The 22522-nt window shown below is 42.9% G+C and overlaps 1 protein-coding gene across 1 annotated transcript in view; it reads right to left on the bottom strand.

The window, feature by feature from the left end:
- Positions 1–4586: 4586 nt before the first annotated feature.
- utp4 (UTP4 small subunit processome component) overlaps positions 4587–22522 on the bottom strand; it is a 77855-nt gene continuing 59919 nt past the window's right edge. Inside the window, exons 15-17 of the mRNA XM_084335345.1 lie at positions 22313–22498; positions 17241–17351; positions 4587–4797 (exon numbers count right to left, since the gene is read on the bottom strand). Coding sequence (XP_084191471.1) covers positions 4681–4797; positions 17241–17351; positions 22313–22498 — 414 coding nt within the window. The 3' untranslated portion in view covers positions 4587–4680. The remainder of the gene's footprint in view (positions 4798–17240; positions 17352–22312; positions 22499–22522) is intronic.

The raw sequence follows: 22522 nt of genomic DNA on the forward strand, positions 1-22522 counted from the left end.
ACAGAAGAAGTCACGTTATAAAAATAAGCAGTTTCTAAGAAAAAACGATTTGTTGTGTACATTTCTGAAGCATTTAGCATTATGGGCGCGGCCATTTTGTTGCTGACGTCATACCGTGGCTTGGGTGTATACACTCTGGTTAGCTGCCTATATTGAATGGGTCAGTCAGCAAATAAAATGTTGCCTACAAAACAACGGGACCGCGGTGGTTCTGTTTGTATTGCTCCTGGCTGTTCAAACTAATTTTACCATGTGAGAGAGAGGAAAGTTGGTTAATTTCCACAAACTACCAGTGAAAAAAACAGTGTTGTTGACATGTTGGCTCGGGCTGGCTGCACTCAGGCGGCGCGACCAGCCTGTTGGACAGGGAAGGAGGATCTGCAGAGAACACTTCATTGCCTCGGATTATGTTGTTGGGGTGGGATGTTTGTCCAGAAGACCACTAATCAGCTGAAGCCGGACGCGGTTCCCTCGGTCTTCGACAGACAGACCGGCGTTAGCTCTCGGGGCCCGGCGTTAGCTCTCGCTAGCTAGCGTTAGCAACCGGAGCGTCGCGGAGCATTCAGCCTGCTGGCTACACAGCTTGTGTAGCCAGCAGGCTGAATGCTCCGCGACGCTGGTTGAAGTGGGTCTAGGTAGCCAGCAGGCTGAATGCTCCGCGACGCTGGTTGAAGTGGGTCTAGGTAGCCAGCAGGCTGAATGCTCCGCGACGCTGGTTGAAGTGGGTCTAGGTAGCCAGCAGGCTGAATGCTCCGCGACGCTCCGGTTGCTAACGCTAGCTAGCGAGAGCTAACGCCTGGCCCCGGCTGGTGCCAACTAGCTAGCGATCGCTCCCGAGAGCTAACGCCGGTCTGTCTGTCGAAGACCGAGGGAACCGCGTCCGGCTTCAGCTGATTAGTGGTCTTCTGGACAAACATCCCACCCCAACAACATAATCCGAGGCAATGAAGTGTTCTCTGCAGATCCTCCTTCCCTGTCCAACAGGCTGGTCGCGCCGCCTGAGTGCAGCCAGCCCGAGCCAACATGTCAACAACACTGTTTTTTTCACTGGTAGTTTGTGGAAATTAACCAACTTTCCTCTCTCTCACATGGTAAAATTAGTTTGAACAGCCAGGAGCAATACAAACAGAACCACCGCGGTCCCGTTGTTTTGTAGGCAACATTTTATTTGCTGACTGACCCATTCAATATAGGCAGCTAACCAGAGTGTATACACCCAAGCCACGGTATGACGTCAGCAACAAAATGGCGGCGCCCATGTTGAAAACAGGGATATTATATTATATTTTTCAGACAAATAAGATAGATTTCACATTTGATTATAGAACCCTGTCTTACACAAGGTACACAACAAACAAACTAGGATCACATTGCTCACTGCTTCATCTCCACTTTAAAGGAAAACTCCAACATTTTGGGAAATTAGCTTATTTGCCATCTACCCTGGAGTTAGACAATAAGATACATACCCTTTTTCTTCTCTGTGCATGCAGTAGGAGTAGGAAGACGTGCACCGTTAGCCTAGCTTAGCGTCAGTCACTGGAAGTAGGTTCCTCCATTAGCCTAGTTCCCAACGTCTTCCTACTCCTACTGCATGCACAGAGAAGAAAAAGATATGCATCTTCTTGTCTAACTCCAGGGTTCTCAAAATGTTGGAGTGTTAAGATACATACCTTTTTCTTCTCTGTGCATGCAGTAGGAGTAGGAAGACGTGCACCGTTAGCCTAGCTTAGCGTCAGTCACTGGAAGTAGGTTCCTCCATTATCCTAGTTCCCAACGTCTTCCTACTCCTACTGCATGCACAGAGAAGAAAAAGGTATGCATCTTCTTGTCTAACTCTAGCCCCTTTCGTGACTGTGATGCAAGCCTTGCTTGAATACGCAGTCGCTGATTCGACGGTAGTAGCCAGGTTAATGTGCACCATCAAGCACTGGTTAAAAGCGAGCGGTGGGTCCAAAATATATCAGATATAAATTTCAAAGGTACTCACCGTTGCATTAGGGTTTCACACACAACAGTGGGGGGGGTTTGAAAGCTCGGCGTTGCTAATAAACATTTTAAATCATTTTCATAAACGAGTAAAAAAATCACTTAGCTAGCCTTGGCTAAAATGGCTGCTTCCGCATTTTGACGCAGGAGCGCTGTGATTGCTGGGCGCACCATAGGCATGTGACAAAGCAGCCAGCAATCACAGCGCTCCTGCATCAAAATGCAGAAGCAGCCATTTTAGCCAAGGCTAGCTCAGTGATTTTTTTACTAGTTTATAAAAATGATTTAAAATGTTTATTAGCAACACCGAGCTTTCAAACCCCCCCACTGTTGTGTGTGAAACCCTAATGCAACGGTGAGTACCTTTGAAATTTATATCCGATATATTTTGGACCCACCGCTCGCTTTTAACCAGTGCTTGATGGTGCACATTAACCTGGCTACTACCGTCGAATCAGTGACTGCGTATTCAAGCAAGGCTTGCATCACAGTCACGAAAGGGGCTAGTCTAACTCCAGGGTAGATGGCAAATAAGCTAATTTCCCAAAATGTTGGAGTGTTCCTTTAACATCTTTTGCTTGTATTTGGAGAGTTTTTTGAAGACAGATTCCCATTAGAATGCTAGTGTGTGCTGGCTAACATGCTGGAGCATCAATATATACTGCTGATGCTGGAGCACCAATATGTACTGCTGATGTTGGAGCATCAATATATACTGCTGATGCTGGAGCACCAATATATACTGCTGATGCTGGAGCACCAATATATACTGCTGATGCTGGAGCACCAATATATACTGCTGATGCTGGAGCACCAATATGTACTGCTGATGCTGGAGCACCAATATATACTGCTGATGCTGGAGCACCAATATGTACTGCTGATGCTGGAGCACCAATATATACTGCTGATGCTGGAGCACCAATATGTACTGCTGATGCTGGAGCACCAATATGTACTGCTGATGCTGGAGCACCAATATGTACTGCTGATGCTGGAGCACCAATATATACTGCTGATGCTGGAGCATCAATATATACTACTGATGCTGGAGCACCAATATATACTACTGATGCTGGAGCACCAATATATACTGCTGATGCTGGAGCACCAATATATACTGCCCCTCTCAGTCACGTCTTTCCCCACGAAAGGGAAGGGATTTCAGGGCTCCAAGGAAGAAAGGAAAGGTTCTATTTTTTTTCACTTTTAGCTGATTAAAGTGTGTTAGAAATAGGCCTACCACTAGGCTACAGTTTAGTTTTTGGCTTATTCAAACAAAATCATTTAATTTAAAAGATATCAGTTTACCATTTTCTGTGTATTACTGGTAAAAGGTCACACGTCTGATTTTCTATTTATAAAAAGATTTGATCTTCAAAAAATATTATATATATTATAAGCAGGTTAAGAGGCAATGTTATTCCTGTGAAAAGAATGTTCTCTTAAAGCATCTTGTAAGGCAGGCTGTTCTGTGATTTGAAGAGGTTGTTGCCCAGTAAATGCACTTGAACTCACCATCTGCATTATTTGCCGAACCGAGGAGAGTTACACTGTGACTGTCATCTAACGCTGATTGCGCTCTGCCGTAGGTAGGTTTACCACTTTGGAACATCTAAAACACAGATTACCATCAATTACAAGTGTTGTGAATGATTTCATTCTTGTAAAATCACATTTTGCTATGTTACGGCTCAAACGACTGAAATGTATCCATGTTTGCTGAAATGGTGCTAAATGCACCTCTGAAAAGCTAAAGACAAAAATATAATGTTTCACTAAGTTTACACTCATTTGAATACTGGCCAAAATGTGACTTTGGAACATCTAAAACACATGTTTTCATTAAACTAAAAGTTCATATTAATGAATCTATCATTTAAAAAAAATTGGGAAATGGAGCGCATGGCCGATGATGGCGAGACAGACAGATGGATGCTTTTCTTATACCTCTAAAGACTTTCAATTTGTTCATTCTGAACGAGAACTTGTTTGTGTAAATAAACCATCCTTCTGATATGAGATGACGACTCCACGTACATTCTTGTCCGGATGCAATGGGCAATAGACAAGTGTTTTAGCTAGTCAGTGTGTGGGAAAATAATTTCACAGAACGATTGCCGCCATGAACTACTAACAAACACAATAGGAGAGACGGTGAAGGCGGATAACAATCAACAGGCTAATCTGACTGATCTAACAATACATAACAAAAAACACATTTCAAGCCATCATTATAGTAAATAGTAATATTTATTACTGTATTATTAAACAGTCTTTACACAGCAAAGGAACCGGGCAGAGAGACATGAACACACAGCAGATAAAGTTCCCTACTAAAGATCACACAACCTGAACTCGGACAATATTCCATTTTATTTTATTCTAATTGAATTGTCTGTTAATGTTGATGCACCAAATTACCAAGACAAATTCCTTGTATGTGAAAGCTTAAGGGCAAAGACATTTCTGATTCAGATTCTAAGAAGCAGGGTCATCAGTGAAGGTCATGATTAGTCGCTATGGCAACAACACTTCTTCAGGAACTAAGTTTAATATGGTAAAGTGGGATAATTCTGCTCTGTAACCCCCCCCCCCCCCCCCGAAATGATGTGAGTGCAAACATCATCTTTGCTGTACTAGAAATCAATGAACAATAACAGTCTAAGCAATAAGAAACCAGGTGTGGCCCTAGGTGGCGAACTTCTTCTGTCGAACTGGTGCAGGAAGCTGAGAGGTGATGTCCGCTAGGGGGCGCTCCACCACCACCAGAGAATGGTCCTCCAGTAGATTCACACACAGCAGGTTCTGGAGGGGAACGCAGGGAAATCAAAACCATTCAGTAACTCAAGGGTTACCTTCCAAAATGTTATAAATGCTAGCATTTGAAAAGTTTGACACTTACTCCAAATAACTGCTTGGACTAAAGTAAGTCTCACTAATGAATGTTGACTGAAGTTGTTAAAGGGGCACTTCACCAAAAAACTATTCCGATATATTTTGCACATAATCTCACACATTAAAACATCAGTTTTGCACACATTAATTTAGTGGGGACATTGAATCCTTGTGTTAATTACAGCTCAATGACATGATAAGATAGCAGTGCCTATAAGACAGGGTCTTGCAGGGGGCTCCAGTAGCTAACCGCATATCTCGGCGCTATTTCTGCGTCGGGGAAAACCGTGATAAGTCACGGATCTGGTGGACTCAGAGTTCGATTCCCGGACCCGCCGTCATTTGCCAGAATGTCTTCCCCTGCTCTATATCCCGTTTCACCCTGTATCTGTCGGTCATGCTTGACCAGAAAAGCGATAAACGCTAAAAAATAAAGTTTAAAAAAAAAAAAGACAGGGTCTTGCTATTTATCTATCAAAATGATTTAATTGACCTAATAAACCCAACACAAGGATTCAATATCCTCAGTGCAAAAAAAAACATTTCTGGATGTGTGAGATTATGTGCAAAATAAATTTGCGTTGTTTTTTGGTGGAGTGCCCCTTTAACCACCATAACATCTTTGCTCACAAAAAAAGCAATATTTTAAAAAGGATGTACCGGTAACCATCTGCATTTTTCAGGTTTGAACAATTTGGAATGTAAAATTATGAACATTACTTTGATAAATTATTTGTGTCCCCCTAAAGCAGGGGTATTCAACAAAAATGTTAAGAAACAAAGGTCCGGAAGATTATAATGTCTTAACTATTTAGTGTGATATATATTTAAGTAGCCTAGTAGTTCAACATCTGCATGTGATCAATACCTGACTGTCAAATCCAATTAATTCAGGACGATTCAAAAACCTTTTGACAATATTTATTGTCACGCAACATAGAACTGAACATATGCATGACTGCAGATATGAATAATATTCTCTCAACAAATAAGAGAAAATGGGGCGGCTAGGTGGTGTAGTGGGCAAGGCACTCGCCACCAGTGTGGAGACGCTAGTTACGGGGAGGGAAACTGAAGGGTGGGGATCGGGCGTTGTGAACAAGCGACTCCTACAAGTCGGTTGGTGCGCCTGCGCAGTAGAATCAGGAAGTGTCGGGGGCAGCGTGAGCCTCCCACGCGTTACTCCTCGACACAGATCGAGCTGCGCAGGTGAAAAGATGCGACTGCTGTTACCTCAAGTACCGGAGGGGACTTGTGCTATGTATGACTTAGTCCACATTGCAGCCGGCTTGTGGGAGGCAAGAAACAGCGTTCGTGACAGGGGAGGGTTGAATTGGATGATACGAAATTGGGATGGGAGAAAATATAGAAAAATGGGAGAAAAAGTGGATAAAAATAAAATAAAATAAGAGAAAATAAATAACATTTTCAAATAAAGTGCTTAACTAGATAAGATAAAATAACGGGAGCAACATTTTTTCATATTTACTGCATATATATATCCACATTTGTCTGAATATACCTGCATATAACCCCTCTATATACACCTGCATATAATCCATAGCTCTGTATGATAGCATGTACAAATGCTCTATATACCATATTGTGATGGGAAAATATCATCATGTCATATAGTTCTGTGTTAAAATACATATTCTATGTCGATAGCCTTGATTATTTAATATAGGTTAACTAGCTACAGCTCAAAGACACTAGGGCGACAATCTTAACAGTGTTCTTATAACATAAGCCAAAAGGGCCAGCAGATACGAGACGTCCAAGGTTATTTTCCTCTCCAGTTCTTTGTGTGAAGCCATAACGAAGCCATAGACCCATTCTTTGTTTTAATTTTCTCACTAGGGCATTTTTGTTTGCTTTTTTTGGGTCATATCTGGGCATCTTATGTACGGCATGTCAATCATGTATTTATTGTATGTCTGACCAAAGCTCTCTCACTTTCTGGTCAGACGTTCGTGTCTGATTGTAAACTGAGCTCTGGCCACAGAAATAAACTACGGTATGTTCTATATTTTTATATATACAAATTGACTCGTCTGAATTTCTAGTTTCACTCATTTGAAATATTCGACAACAATATATATATATATATATATTCTCACCACATATATACTTATCCACACCTCTGTACTTACGTGCACATAGTCCTTTTACATATCTGTAGATACTATATCTATACATATCCTACTCTTACTAGTTACATTGCTGGCCAGTATGACTACTACCATACGGTCTTTACACATGTATCACTGTACTTAATATACTACAACTCTGTACATGCATCTGATTAGCACTACACTCAGTAGTACTAATTTGTATATTTTGCACCCACTTTAATCACCTGTACATTGCTGTTGCACTTTACTGTTACATCGATATACATGAAATAATTTTTTCTGTCAAGTTTAAAGGCTATTTTTGCTGCTGAATGAAAGCTGAAGAAACCAGAAGGTTAATTGTGGTTCAGAATATTCTTTATTGTCAGAACATGACAAACTAGGGCTACTTGCCAAACCACAAATCTGAGGTAGAACATGAACACGAACTGTATAACTATAAAACGTGTATAACTGGCATTAACAATGACTTAATAGTTTTATTAAATCTCAATTCTGGTATTAACCCTTTGGGTGCCGTTCACGAGAATTCTCGTTTCTGTGGCCCAGCGGTTCAGTGCCGGAAACAAAGATTCTCGTTTCTGGGTCGTTTTAATTTTTTCCCCCGATTTTAACCGTTTCTGCGCCTTATTGGCCGCCAATCTAATAACGCCAATAACGAGTTTACTCGTTTTTATGATCGTTATTTCCTTTATTCGCTATTGGCATTCATAATTCATCCAGCAAGGCTCCGGGAGACTGTGGACTCTGTCGGATATTCCAATGGCTCAATACCGCCGCCTGGTGGATTTCGGGCATGTTGCACTCCACTCTCAACCGGATGGTGCGTTCTGTGCATCGGGGAAAATGTTCCAGGCAGAGCTATCTTGTTATGTGGATCCAGACAAACACTAGTGCATTGGATCGCTTTCTAGACGCAATAATAAATATGCTTTCGGCGTTTATTGTGCGTTGTACAAACGGAAAATGGATCTAGCAGATGGAAGTCAAATAATTGGAATATTTTTTCTCCAGACTCATAGGCCACAGGTAAGAGGAATCCAACGTTAATTCCAGCTCGATTGTCCATTTATTTCATTGCAATCCATCTGATCAACATATGTCGTACTAAAGAAAGCCGTTACTGACAATCAAGGAATCATAAACGACCCCCCCCCCCCCTTTTCCTTCACGCATGATGGAGCATAATGTATACCGATCATATGCATTTGAATTTTTTAATATAGCGTGTATATGAACGAAACGCCAATCGATTATGTATAATATGCGTCGGGGCCTATAACTCATGTTCTAGGAATGACTGCTCTACACTCTAAAAACACTTATATTCACGACGGTATTAACACGACAATGTATGAATGGGAAAATATAACGTTCCCACCAGGGTTTCCATTAGAAAAAATTGTTGCCAGCCTCAGTGTCCGGTAGATTTCAATCTACCGGTCAAATGACAGAAATTCCGGTCAGAGTTTATTGAGCTTAAAAACAATTGATAGGCAAAAGAATGACAACAAAAGAATGACATCATCAAGGCATGTAGATTTATAATATTTTTACTTAAAACTAGGCTACTTTTGCGTATAAAGTCATTATATTCCAAATAAAATAAGTCCCGAGACTCGTGCTGCTGCCGACTTTAAATCAAATAGGTGTCTGTGGGCAGTCGCCCGACATTAATAAACAACAGTCTGTTATAATCACATTTTTATGAGCTAACGAATTCCGTTATATTGGACATTTGTATTAATTATATCAAGCGAAGAACTGAGAAATTTGGCAGAGAGAGACGGCAACATTATCGTGGGTTTGCGTGACGACTCTCTCCACCTCGCAACGACTTATTTGCAAAGAGTATGGCGCTGCAGAGCAGCTGATTCAGCTGTTATTGGCTCTTTTCTGGGGAACGCACAGCAGCGCCCCCCACCCAACATTGAATTGAAAATGGCTGAATTGGAGTACTGCTGGAATACTGCATTGTGCTGCTGCTGCTCCGGCTCTGCAGCTTCACAAAAGTTTGCACACCCAGCACTAAGCTCTCGCTGACAACGTCGTTGTCATTATTAGAAGCAACGAGGAAACAAATGTAATGATCGTTTCGTTCATCGCATAGGCTATTTAATTTTAGCCTATTTTAATACAATTCAAATAATCAAATTGTGCTTAGACTCAGGGAATTATTTTCACCGGACATTAAGACCGGAGAGATTAAATATGTCGGACTTCAACAGATTTTGCCGGTCAAATACCGGTAATTACCGGCTAACGGAAACGCTGGTTCCCACATCGGGAACGATAGATACCCGATGTTGAATGGGCCATAGTAATGTCGATATAGCTATAATATTTAAAAAGTTATAGCCCTGCAAAGAAGGTGAGCGACTCCATAGGCTTACAGTACTGGCAGTGAGAGGTATAAGATGCTCATGATGTTGTATGATTGTGTTAATATCCTACTCAATGTCACAGAGCTGTATTTTGCCTGGAAAAGGCATATTGGGACCGGCCAGATCCTGGTAGTGGCGCTGTCTCGAGAATGCAGTAACCCCTGTTGCAGACCGGGTGTCACACTGAAAACGCTCCGGGCGGACTTTTCTGTTAGCCTGAAGCGAGGGCTTCACCCGATCGCATGGAATACTTTTTGGGATGCCAGATTCATTATGCTGTAGAGCAGGGGTCTCAAACTTTCGGCCCCCTACTTGACATCAAAGTTTAGTGTTAGTGCGGCCCGCACGCAACTTTTTGCCGAGTCATTGCGCGAGTTGGAAGTTTTATTTATTTTATCACTTGTAGGCTACCATAGTGCAGGCTCATGACAGCAACGTTACGTTAGTGACTTGGTTGAAACGTGATTCTGGAGTGATACCAAGTAAAGTGGAAGGCAAATGCATCCTCGCCATCTCCTCTGCAAGCAGTGCATGTCCGGCTGCACTGCCACTGTCTGTCTGTGTACTCTGCTCTGGTCCAATCACATTCAGCGTCCCGTCAGCGTTTCCCCCCCCACCCACAGTCTGCGAATCAGATGCAGAGTAGGGCGGGTCTTCACGGAATGCGTGTCGTCTCTTTCAGTCCGAGTCAGAGCAGAGAGTTGACAGCGCATCTACAGTAGCCTCGTTCCCAGTTTTATCTCTGTGAGATAAATGTAGCTAGTAGCCTAGTTTCGCCAGTAGGCAGCCAGCAGAAAAATACGGCATGTTCAAAGATGGCCAGTAAAAGAAAAGTCGACTGCAATTCAAAGGTGAATGGACTGAAAAATATGCGTTCATCCTGAGTCCCAGCACCAAATCAATGTGACTAATATGCCAAGAAACGGTAGCTCTTGTGAAGAGTGGCAATTTGAAACGCCACTACGAAACAACAGTTATTTTGATGCAACCTTTCCTCAAAATTCAGTGCTAAGAACCACAAAAAGAAATGGAATGAAAATCATATCAAGCTGCAAGCAGAATTATTGTTAAATCTATGTCACAACGAGAAAAAGCAACCAAATCCTCCAGGGGTGCAGTCGTAATATCAGAACTGCCTGTGCGCTGTTTAAATTACACCACGTGCTCCCGCGCATACATGTTCCCTCGCGTGCGCACAGAACAGATGATTATTATGCATAAATAGTAGGAAACATGTTTGTATAGGAAATTACTAGTTTTAGTTTAGTTTTTGTAAATATTGCCTTGAAATAGAGAAGCTGAAAAAGGTAGCAGGATGTAGCCTTCAATATATAAAGAAATTATATTGTCAACAGATATGGTTGAAAAACAAACAATGTTTTAAATGTAATTGTAGATACAATATTGTAGTTAAAATTTTTTTAATTGAATTAACTTAAACTAGAAAAGTAAATACAAACTAAATTAACAATGTAACTTACAGTTTACAGTTTCCTTCTGAAGCACAACGAAATGTCTCATACTTCCAGTCGGGACCATTGGTTCCACAGCTCAAGCAAACCCCCACAGGGCTTGTATTTTGGTTTTGTACTTCTCTTTCTTTGTTATGCTATTGGTATCCTATTATTATGCAAAGACTAGGTGATAGATAAGTGCCGGGTACTTGGCGCACGGCGCGACGAGTCGAGTGAAAGTTGTGAACGCATTTGTGTGCGCGCGTGCCCGCGCATGCACATCCGTGCGCGTACTTCTGCTCAGAAAACTGCTGGGTCGGCGTGGTACCGCGTGGGACCACCACTGCACCACTGAAGTCCTCACTCAGTGGCATGGGTGTTGGCTAAACACAAGAAGCCATTCTCTCTCTGATGCATACATAATAAAATAATGTATGACTGAAGTGATGGAGACCATGTTTGAAGGCAAACTCCCCCTCAGATCGCACAGCAACCAGAATAACTGAAATACTGGCTGGTGATTTGATTAAACAGCTTTGTGATAGAATAAAAAAATGCAGTGCATTTCCATAGCTGCATTGTGGATGAGTCCACTGACACCACTGAGAAGCCTATGTTCTGAAGAACCGTTCATGTTCTGAAGAACTGTTCTGAAATGTTATTGCCAAAGATTGAGAAGATTGGATCAGTTGTACTTTTTTTTGGAATACTTGAAACCCTTTTTTTGTGGAATATTTGATGCAGCCCAGCCTCACCCAGACTCTACCTCCAGCGGCCCCCAGGTACATTGAGTTTGAGACCCCTGCTGTAGAGGGTTATGGCGTGGGCCAAATGGACATATGATCTACCAGATGGCGATCAAATAATTGGAAAATTCTTTTTGGAATCCAACCGGCCAAAGGTAAGAGCAATTTGACGTCAATTTCAGCTTGATCGTGCAAGGATTTCATAGCCATCCCCCAGATCAGCGTATGTTTTTTTTTTTGTCCACTTTTTCTTCCCAGTTTAAATTTTTCTCCCATCCCAATTTCGTATATCCAATTCTTCCCTCCCCCGTCTTGACGTTGCTAGACTATGCCTCCCACAGGTCGGTTGTAGCGAGGACAGAAGCCTTGCATCACGTGTCCCCTCCGGTACACGAGGAGGCAGCCTGTCGCATCTTTTCACCGCAGCAGCTCGAACTCTGTCGCGAGGAGTAATGCGTGAGAGGCTCACTTCCTGCTTCCGTCGCACCGGCGTCACCAAACCGACCTGTAGGAGTCGCTGTCCACAACGTCCAATCCCCACCCACCGGCTTTCCCACCCTCTAACACTGCCAATTGTGTTAGTATGAACGACCGGCCATCAGCATATCTTGTGGTAATATTTTTATTTTATTTTATTTTATTAGAGATCCCCATTAGCTGGTGCGATAGCAACCAGCTAGTCTTCCTGGGGTCCACACACAAAAAAACACAAAAACAATCACCATTGCAAAAAAACAAAATTATTAAAAGTCAGTACACACAATGCATAATGAACCTACTGTAACAATTAATATAGCTAAAATTACATTAGTGTAAAACAAAAACAAAAAACCACTTTACAGTGTTAAAAACAATTTAAGATTCTTTTAAAACGTGAATCTACTGTAAATGCAGCAGAGGTTCCGAGGCAGGCCATTCCATAGAGTTAATGCTCTAAAAATAAAAGATCTCCCCAGAGCGCTGGTTCTAGGACCTGGCAATTCAAGCTGCCCACTACTGGAACCTCTAGTGCAGGGATCGGCAATAGGCGGCCCGCGGGCCGACATTGGCCCGCCAGCAATAATTTCTGGCCCGTCAGATTATTTTGAGAATATGATATTTATTTTACGCGCAGGAAATATTCACTCGGGACGCCAGGGTGTCTTTTATTGTGAAGCTGTATCTATCTACCGGTAGTCATCAATAGCACTATAGCCAATTGAAATGCTAGAAATGGTCACGTGGACTGGGAGAACCAATGGAATAGTCCCTAACGAACTTTCACTTCCGCGTTCGAGATGGAGCGAGTAACAAAATGTGTTAAAAAACAAAACAAACATCTTTGGATAGGGAAATGCAACAGGGAAATATAACGCTTCTTTTAATAAACAGGAGCCATACTTAAAATACGGGTTTATTGCAACAGGTCGGTGATTCTTGCGTGCCGAGCCGACGTCCTCTCTGCATAATATGTGGCGACAACAACAACGAGGAAATGGTTGTTATTACAACTGTGTTCAAGTTGGCAGATAAAGTAGCTGCATTCAACGCCAATCTGGAATTGGAGGGCGGCCAGTGGATATGTGACATGTTTCAAACATTAGCAGGGATTTTGGAGGACTGAACAACAAACAAGGTATGGTGAGTCGTGTTTTCATGCATTCTGTCTTCTGATCTGTTCATCACCCGCCGCGGTGATCTGCAACAGCTGATCTGCTGTTCATGAATGAATGAATGAAAACTTTATTTAACAGATTGCAGAATGGGTACAATACAGTACGGCGCAATACACACAATTGTTAAGCTGATCTGCAACAGCTGAGAGCTGTTCATGAATGAATGGATGAGTGAGAACTTTGTTTGGCGGATTGCAGAGTGGGTGCAGTGCAGTGCGGCGCAGTGCACACGGTTGTTGGGGGGATGCAGACCAGAGAAAAACGTTTGTCTTTTTTCAATATCAGTATATTAAATTAGCCATTGTTTTTGATCCTGGCCCGCGAAGCAACGGCTTGGGGAAAATCTGGCCCGTGGGCAAATCTAATTGGCGACCCCTGCTCTAGTGTAATGCTCGTGCACAGTATTACTAAAAACAATCTGATTATGTATAAAAACAGGAGTCTTACTGCTCATGACCAACTTGAACAGCACAAGTATATTAAAAGACAATCTATTTTCAACGTTAAGCCAAGAGAGGCGGGCATGCATACGGCTCACATTAGACCTTAGTGAGCAGCCCAGTACCAACCGTGCTGCCCTGTTCTGGACCACCTGGAGCTTCCTGAGGTCACCACTGGCAGCAGATGACCACATCGCAGAGCAATAGTCAAGATGACATAAAACTAAACTTTGCACTATCTGACATAAAAGGGGACGGGCAACAAAAGAAGCACATTTCCTGGAAATACCAATTGCTCTTCCCATTTTTAAAACAATATAATTAATATGCTGAGACCAAGACAGAGTGCAATCCAGCATCACTCCAAGGAGTTTAGTACTTTCAACTTGTTGAACTGCTGAATTACACAAGTTTAAATGAAGCTTTGGATTTGTAGATAACCTGTGCCTTGTTCCCAGCACAATACATTTAGTCTTGGAGATATTAAGGACAAGTCTATTACATACTACCCAGTCATGCACAACTTTAAGTTCTCTACTCAAAACTTCATTAAGTACATTGCATGATGGTGCCGCGTAATACAATGTTGAATCATCTGCATAAAGAACTGTTGTAGCACATTTGGTAGCCCAAGATAGGTCATTCGTAAATACAGAGAAGAGCAAAGGTCCTAGGCAACTTCCTTGCGGCACGCCACACTCTAGACCTCTGCTACTGGACAGGCTGCCATTTAGATACACCGTTATTGGCAATCAATTAATCAGAAACGCCCCCCCCCCCCCCCCGCCCCGCCCCTTTCATGCATTCATGATGGAACATAATACCGATCATTTGCATTTGGATTTTTAACTGTATCGTGTGTAGGGACGAAACGCCAATGGATTTAACGTTATTAGCCTCACAGGAATGATCCCAGATCATTCCGATATAACACTCATATTCACCACGGTATAAAACGGGAACGTATTGATGAAAAAAAAATTGCATCTTGAACGGAAGGTTCTTACTGTCAATTGATGATATTGGATCCATAGCTATAATATAAAATATAGGTTTAGCTCTACAAACAACGTGACTCACAGTGAACGTTTGTAATGGAAAGCTGGCCTGACTACAGAGGGCCCCGTCTAATGGCTGGCACCCAATGTGTTAACCATTGCCATCGCTTGAGCGCCAAACCCGAGAAAAGTCGGGTTTTAATCGTCATTTCTTTTATTCGCTATATCCATTCATAATTCATCCATCCAGCCTGATGTTATCATTGGGAATGGCTCTGAGATCACAAACGGCCAATACCGCCGCCTAACGCCTTGCGGCCGGTATTGCACATCATTGGAAACCCTCTGGCTTGGGCTGTATGTCGATCTAAGAAGTCCGGTCCAGGTTTTCCTTTCGGGCATGAGTAACGTTTATAACACAAGGATTGGGGACACTCGAGCACCGCCGGTTCATGTGTTTTGGTGGATAACGTTGGACACACGATCGCGATCAGTATTTGGAATGGCGATCAGATAATTGGATTATTCTTTTTGCAGTACATCATAGACAAGGTAAGGACTATATATTATCAATCTTGCGTTGATCCGATATTCTTTTCCCCGCGATCGCAGCGTGCGTCTGTAATGTGCTGTGTAATGTATGCCGTTGGTGGCGCTCGAAGCATAGAACCCCCCCCCCCCCCATTTTCGGGCATGCATGATGAAACATAATACCGATAATCTAGCGTTGATTTCAGATTGATTCAATAATCAGGTGAGAAATGGCACGATTTATAAAGAAATGCAGTAAATCACTGTTTGGCGGAGTTTCCTGGGATTGATTACACAGAATCATTCTAAAACTATACTCATATTCACGACGGTATAAAACGGAAATGTATGGATGAAAAAATTATCTGTTTTTTGCATGTTGACCGGAAGAAACTCACTGACAATCGACGTTATTAGATCCATAGCTATAATATTTAATATAGGTTTAGCACTGCAAACACCGGAACTTATCCCCATTGAACAGAGCGCTGGCACACAACGGCCCAACGCCCATAGCGACCCCTGGCGCTTTATAATTAGCATTAATAATGGAAAATTACCACGTTTCATATTTATAGAGGAAAAATATATCGCAATAATTATCGTTATTGTTTTATCGCCCAGCCCTAATAAAATAAAATTTTATTTAATGTAAAAAGCTTGAATTTCCCCTTTTCTGTTTCACATCTTGACTCAGCAGTCTCAACCAATGTTACAGATAATACATCTCAACAATTTAACAGGTTTATAGTATCAACTCTGTGTGCAGTGAATGTGTGGCTCAGGATCCTGGTGGACTGGTCATATTGGGCTTTGAGATAACTTATTTTCCGTGATCTCACTTCAGATTCGAGTGGGTATGTTTTTTCAAAATCTACCCACTCAGAAACGTAAGATCTCAAAGCCCAAAGATGTGTTGAGATTTATTATCCGTTTTGTCTCATAATGGCGTTTAAGTGCCAGTTTCTGAACATGACACAATGGTTTAGTGCTCCCAGTGGGAAGTATGAACAGAAATGAGTCAGTCCATTCCGGATTGAAACTATATTTTCTCTGTGTTTTTCCCTTTCTCCATCTCACTCCTGTTTCTCAACGTTCTCCATCTCAGTCATCTGTATCTCTCACTTTGTTTTCTCTACGTGTATCATTACAGTATCTTTCTTTTTCTTTCTACCATCATTCCATGTGTAACTTGCCTCCAACTCTCATCTGTCTGCACTGTAGAGTCGCAATGTTTACCGGTTGGAATGCACAGACTTGATTGGCTGAATAGTATCACGTGGGATGGCTTAACTCGCATGCAATTGGTCTGTGTGTTTCCGCATCCGCTAAACCTTTATTGTAAAGCCTAGAAAAGCAGCGCTGGTTCAAATAGAAGCGCCCCGTCAGGTTTTAAATTATAGCCTTCTGTTAGGCGGCTACGTGGCGTAGTGGGCAAGGCACTCGCCACGAATGACGGAGACGCTGGGCTTGCCTGTTCGAGCCCAGCGCTCCACATTGCTTTCAGTTTAGCTGGTCGTTCATACTAATACACATTGGCCGTATTAGGGGGTGGGAAACTGATGGGTGGGGATCGGGCGTTGTGGACAGCGACTCCTACAGGTCGGTTGGTGCGCCTGCGCAGTAGAATCAGGAAGTATCGGGGGCAGCGTGAGCCTCCCACGCGTTACTCCTCGCCACTGAGAGATCGAGCTGTGCAGGTGAAAAGATGCGACTGCTGTTACCTCAAGTACCGGAGGGGACTTGTGCTATGTATGACTTAGTCCACATTGCAGCCGGCTTGTGGGAGGCAAGAAACAGCGTTCGTGACAGGGGAGGGTTGAATTGGATGATACGAAATTGGGATGGGAGAAAATATAGAAAATGGGAGAAAAAGTAGATAAAAAAAAAAAAAAATTATAGCCTTCTGTTTTGGCTGTAGGACCGGGTCTGTATGGGATGGCTTCTTGGTCCCGACTCGTTAGTGACCTATGACAAAGACTTCATAACATTAGGAACCTCTGTTCTCACCTGAAAGTTCTTGCAGATCTTGAAGGCATGATTTAGTCTGGTCCTTTCCTGCTCTGGCAGGCTTCTCAAGGTCATCTGGTTGAACAGCAGAGCCTTCTGGTCAGGAAGGGGCTGGCGGTGTAGAGAAGCAGACAAAACATATAATATATGCTATATCACCGTCTGCTCTTCTAAAATACAACTGAATGCTTCAAATGAAGAAACATTAACACATTCTGCGCCATAAATGAGTTAACTCGTTATGGGCCGCCAATCGAATAGCGCCAACAACGAGTTTACTCGTTTTTGGGATCGTTATATCGTTTATTCGCTATATCTATTCATAATTCATAGCCGCAGCCTCTGGTATAGTCTTCAGACCCTGTCTGAGCTGGCAGACGGTCAACACCGCCCTCTACTGCCAGACGGAGCTATTGCATCTCATTGAAAATGGGCTTGTGTCTTTTAGGAGGCGATCTGAGCCGGGCGGGCGGGGTTTAAATATTCAGGCGAGCCACTTCTATACAACGATGGCATCAGTAACTCCGCCCGCCCGTCATTGTGAAACGGTCGGTAGTGTGGTGCGGACCTCCACGAGCATTATTTGGAATTGCAATAAGATATTTGGATCATCTCTTTTGCATTACATCAGATACAAGGTAAGAACATCATATACGAAGTTGATCGTTGATCTGGTGGGGGTGGGGGGGGGGCGCCCCGCTACGACGGTCATTTCATGTATGGACGAGGAGACGGTGATAATCTAGCGTTGATTTCAGGATGATTAGATAATCAGCCGAAAAATTACAACGTGATGACTGGATTACAGTCAAATGCATTTCTCGCCTTTTCCTGGAATTACTGAAAAACACCCGAACCACACTCTATTCAACCCGGTATAAAACGGAAATGTACCAATGAAAAAACAATCTGTTTCTGCAATGTTGACTCACTGAGACCCGACGGCGTTATTAGACCCATAGATATAATATAAGATATATTTTATGCACTCGCAAATGCCACAGTCTAAAACTATATCCATTGAAAAAAGACCTGGCAATGAATGGGGTATTAGCGCCCCCTGCTGTGGCGGTCAATGTGTTAAAGAGCATGAAATTAAATATGTTTGTTCCTTCATTCTACCCCATTTGTCTAGTTCTCATGTAACATTATGTGCCAAAAATTATTTCCTTCTGAAACCCATCATTTCCTCTGCCTGGAAAACGCATCCTACTCCACAAGTTATGACAGACGGGAAGGAAACGAGACATGGAACTCCCTACTAGCTAATTCAGTCACCAGCTCTGGAAAATTAAGAAGACAAGGGACTATGAAATTAATGGTGAGATGAAAAAGTGCTTATACCAGTAAGTAGAGGAGGCTAATTTTATTAACTAACAGATTTGCCATGTTTAGGCTAGGGCTGGGTGATATATCGAGTATACTCTATGTATCGCGGCTTGTTCTACATGATGCGCAAGCTTACAGACTCTACTGGAGTAATTATTCTATGCGACTGCCACCCAGCTTTTATGAGACAGAGAAATACACTTTCAATTGTGACGGAGAAGATCATCTCCCGATTCAGATACAATTGAACACAAACCCTTCCAAAGATATTAATGTTTCTCTGCATATTTTCACACTGCCAACAAAGTACTGGGCCTGTTGTTTTCTGAATGGATTATGGTGCGTCTCCTCTCCTCTCAGTGCTTCTCCGATACAGAAAGTACTTAGCCAGTAGCCACGCCCCTCAGACGCAACTGTAGTTTTTTCACACAGCGAGGAAAATAATACTGTCGGACAATCTAACAATAATTAACATATTCACAAGTCGTAATAAGTTTTGCAAATAAGGAGATATATAGAGAACATTTCAAAGCACTCAAAATTGCCAATATCTCCATTTCTACCTATTTCTGAATTGCGCAACATTTTGGGGTTTTCTGAGGAATCGTGAGCTCTTAACAAGACGGGTCACATTTAAGCGGTTGATTGCTATTCAGCACAAGTGTTTTCACTGAGGACATTGCATCATTTTCACACCTGTATTCCCTCTTCCTATATCCAGCCTCTTGCACTTGAGGGCAAAAACAAAAAGTCCAATACAACCAATGTGCGGATACTTTAGGTTGTCAAAGCCATTTTTCCCGTGAGTCTTTAGTCAGTGGGGGCATTCTGGCCAAAAAGCGCCTTAAATCAGGTGTGTGGGCGCATTTTGGATATCTAAAAAATAACCAGGAGATAGCTGAAGACGGATATCCAACACGCAGACGAAAAGTGTCTGCCAATGAGTCCAATGCATCTAACATGCTTCACATCACCATCCACCCCTGTATGCCCAAGTTAAGGTAAAAACCTGAACTAGCTGCTAACTAAGGGGGCTTTCTCACTGCCATTCGGGGTCGAATCCTCGCTCCGTCCTTGGGTGCGAACTCCCCCCCCTCCCTCTGGTTTGTGTACACACTGCAGTCTTGGTGCGCTCCGGGTTTTGTTTACGGTTTGCGTTTTGAGCGTGTAAGCTTGCCGTAGGCGATGTCACGCTCGAACGTCAACACAGGAAGAGTTTAACACACGGTGGTGGAAACTGGATGCTGATATAAAGAAACGAATAACCAATAAATATGAAGTTATATTTGAACCTCTGTTGTCGTGGAGTGAGCTTTGAGCGTTTTTCCAGGGTTAGCGGCTAACGCTAAGCTTAGCCTATTTATTACTAGTTAGCAGCTAACATTGCTCGTGTCAATTATATTGCATGTCTTTGATCTACCGGTCGATCACGGCCAACTGGTTGGGCACCACTGGTCTATAGAAAATAAATGCATTCGAACAAGAAACCAATGTATAGACATAGCAATGGCAAAAAAATTACCAGGCCTAATGCGAGCCAGGGAAGTCTTGTGCTTGTAACGTGGCTTCATGTTTCCATCCACTGAGCCGTGAGGCTCAACATGCTTGTTTGGTTGAGGTCTGAACTCGCCAAATTGCCCATACATATCGTTTTGTGGGTATTGTCCAGTTGTTGCTGTATGTTTTTATCTGCCCAAAATTCAAGCAAGCATGAAAGCGTTAAAGTAACGACGTTGTGTGTGTCAGCAAGTTGATACAGAAGCCTCTTCCGTGTTTTGGTACAAGCTTGTACACCACGCCCCCCCGTTCCCACTGGCGCGCACCCGGAACCACCTATTTCAGCGGTCCAGGTTAGGAGCGAATCAGCGTCCCCGGGGACGGGGGCGTTCTCAGTAGGACGACCACACCCTATTTGGGTGCGATCGGGCTGTGATTTCTGTACGTAGAAAGCTATCAAGCTAGCCTAGCTTAGCACAAATTAATAGAAGTGGATACAGACCACTAGCCTAACTTAAAACTCCGGGGGAGGTATTTTTGGCCAACAGCTAGCCTAGTGGTCTGTATCCACTTCAATTCACATGTGCTACGCTAAGCTAGCTTGCAGCCGGATAGCTTTTTTACTGAATGCACAGAGAGGAAATTGGTAATGTTGGTGTGTTCCTTTAAAAGTTTGATGAAAACGTAAAAAGTATATATATATATGTGTACTTATTTGTAATACGGTACATACACATGTAACATTTCTGATACAATACATACATATTGTTACAAAGGGTCAGATTAAACCGAATATATATATTTATTACTCGAGATATATTGTATAATATTTGTATATCGTCCGATATCCCTTGTATATTCTTTGTACATATACACGGAATATCCCTTTACCTAGGTACAGGCCAGACCATAATATTCGTTCTCCTATTGGACAGAGACCCCCTAGGCGCCAACGGCCATACCCCCAATGTCTAGTTCAAAGCCACCGCTAAGACATGTCTCAACATGCCCAGGTTTGCGCAGTAATACGAGACAGAAATGAGGTTGGCACTAGATTATTCACCTTACGTATAAATACGTCGCAGGTGGATACAGCAGTAGTCCAGTCTTAGTAACTAAAAGCTGAAGCCTTCACCACGATACAACGTGCTGTGAAGTGGGCCCGTTTTGCCCCTAAATAGAGCCTTGAGACCGCATGCGAATTGAAAGCTAAAGTGTCAGAGTTTAACGCTGTATCGTCGAGTTCGACTTATTCTATTATAAAGTAATAGTCTATTATGTATAGTGTATCGTGCGGCTACCGTTCTACAGTGACCAGCATTACCACCGGTTCATCGTACCGAGCTAGTGTGCTTATCCAGGCTGGGCGGCCTAACCTTGTGCCGCCATCCGAGGAGTCCTAGACGAGAACCGTGTGGATATGTACACTGGATAACCTACACCGACGAATGCAGAGCCTTTTCCAGCTGGATTATATTGCTTTGGTACTGTGGCTGCTGGAGCAGAGAACCGTCTACCCCACTGCTGTGTGGGATCTACCCTGTGAGGAGCACCGTCGAGCCCGCCTCTAGGACCCAGAGGCTGGCTAGCTTTCATCCATGCTGCAATGCATACCGGAGTATAGCTGTTGCTTTGTCTAAGGACCAAGGAATTATTGCACCGTCTCCTGTACCTGGAGTCTCTTTATTCCTCGTTGATCCAGACTTTTGCTCCCGACAATTCCTCCCCCCTGCTGGCTTACAACCGGAGGGAACCCCCTTAGTATCTCCAGCTGACCTACGATTGTGCCTTATATAATTCTTATGCTACAGGTGGTATTAATTATACCCATCGTAATATGCTCATGGACTTACGCTCTTGACCTATTTAAGTGTTCTTCGCCATATAAGCGCGACTCATAATTCTCAATACTGTAATCTACTATTGCTGCTCTTCTAATAAATATTCTAAACAGGACTTTCTTTGTTAAGCCGTGTTATTGTGTGGGTGTTCATCATATATACCGTGTACTGTATGGCCAGTAATTAAAGTACATAACTAAGTAGTGGTTTAATGATACCATACTCTCAATACAGTCAGGGAATTGTACCCCTCAGTTACACATATATTACTTATTATGGCTATAACATAACATACATTATGTACCTTTTTTCCTGTGGTCAATTGGTACTTTATTTACATATTTTAAGCGAAATCGGGCTGATTTGGAATACTGTGTGAAGTCACGTTTCCGTTTGGCTACACACCAGACTCTGGTCAATGATGCAGAACATGAAGGTGTCGTGCAGGAGGATGTGGGCGGGGTTCCTGGGGTTGACGGCCACATGGGTGATGGGCGTGTCTCTCTCCAGCCATAGGTGGTGGAGGCCTTGTTTCTGGAGCTTCCTGCTCCAGTCCGTGTACTCCTTCTGCACCAGGGAATACTCAAAAATCTACGAGACAAACCAACAAGACAA

This window comes from Notolepis coatsorum (genome assembly GCF_963971535.1).
Source record: "Notolepis coatsorum genome assembly, chromosome: 18".
Classification (NCBI taxonomy): domain Eukaryota; kingdom Metazoa; phylum Chordata; class Actinopteri; order Aulopiformes; family Paralepididae; genus Notolepis; species Notolepis coatsorum.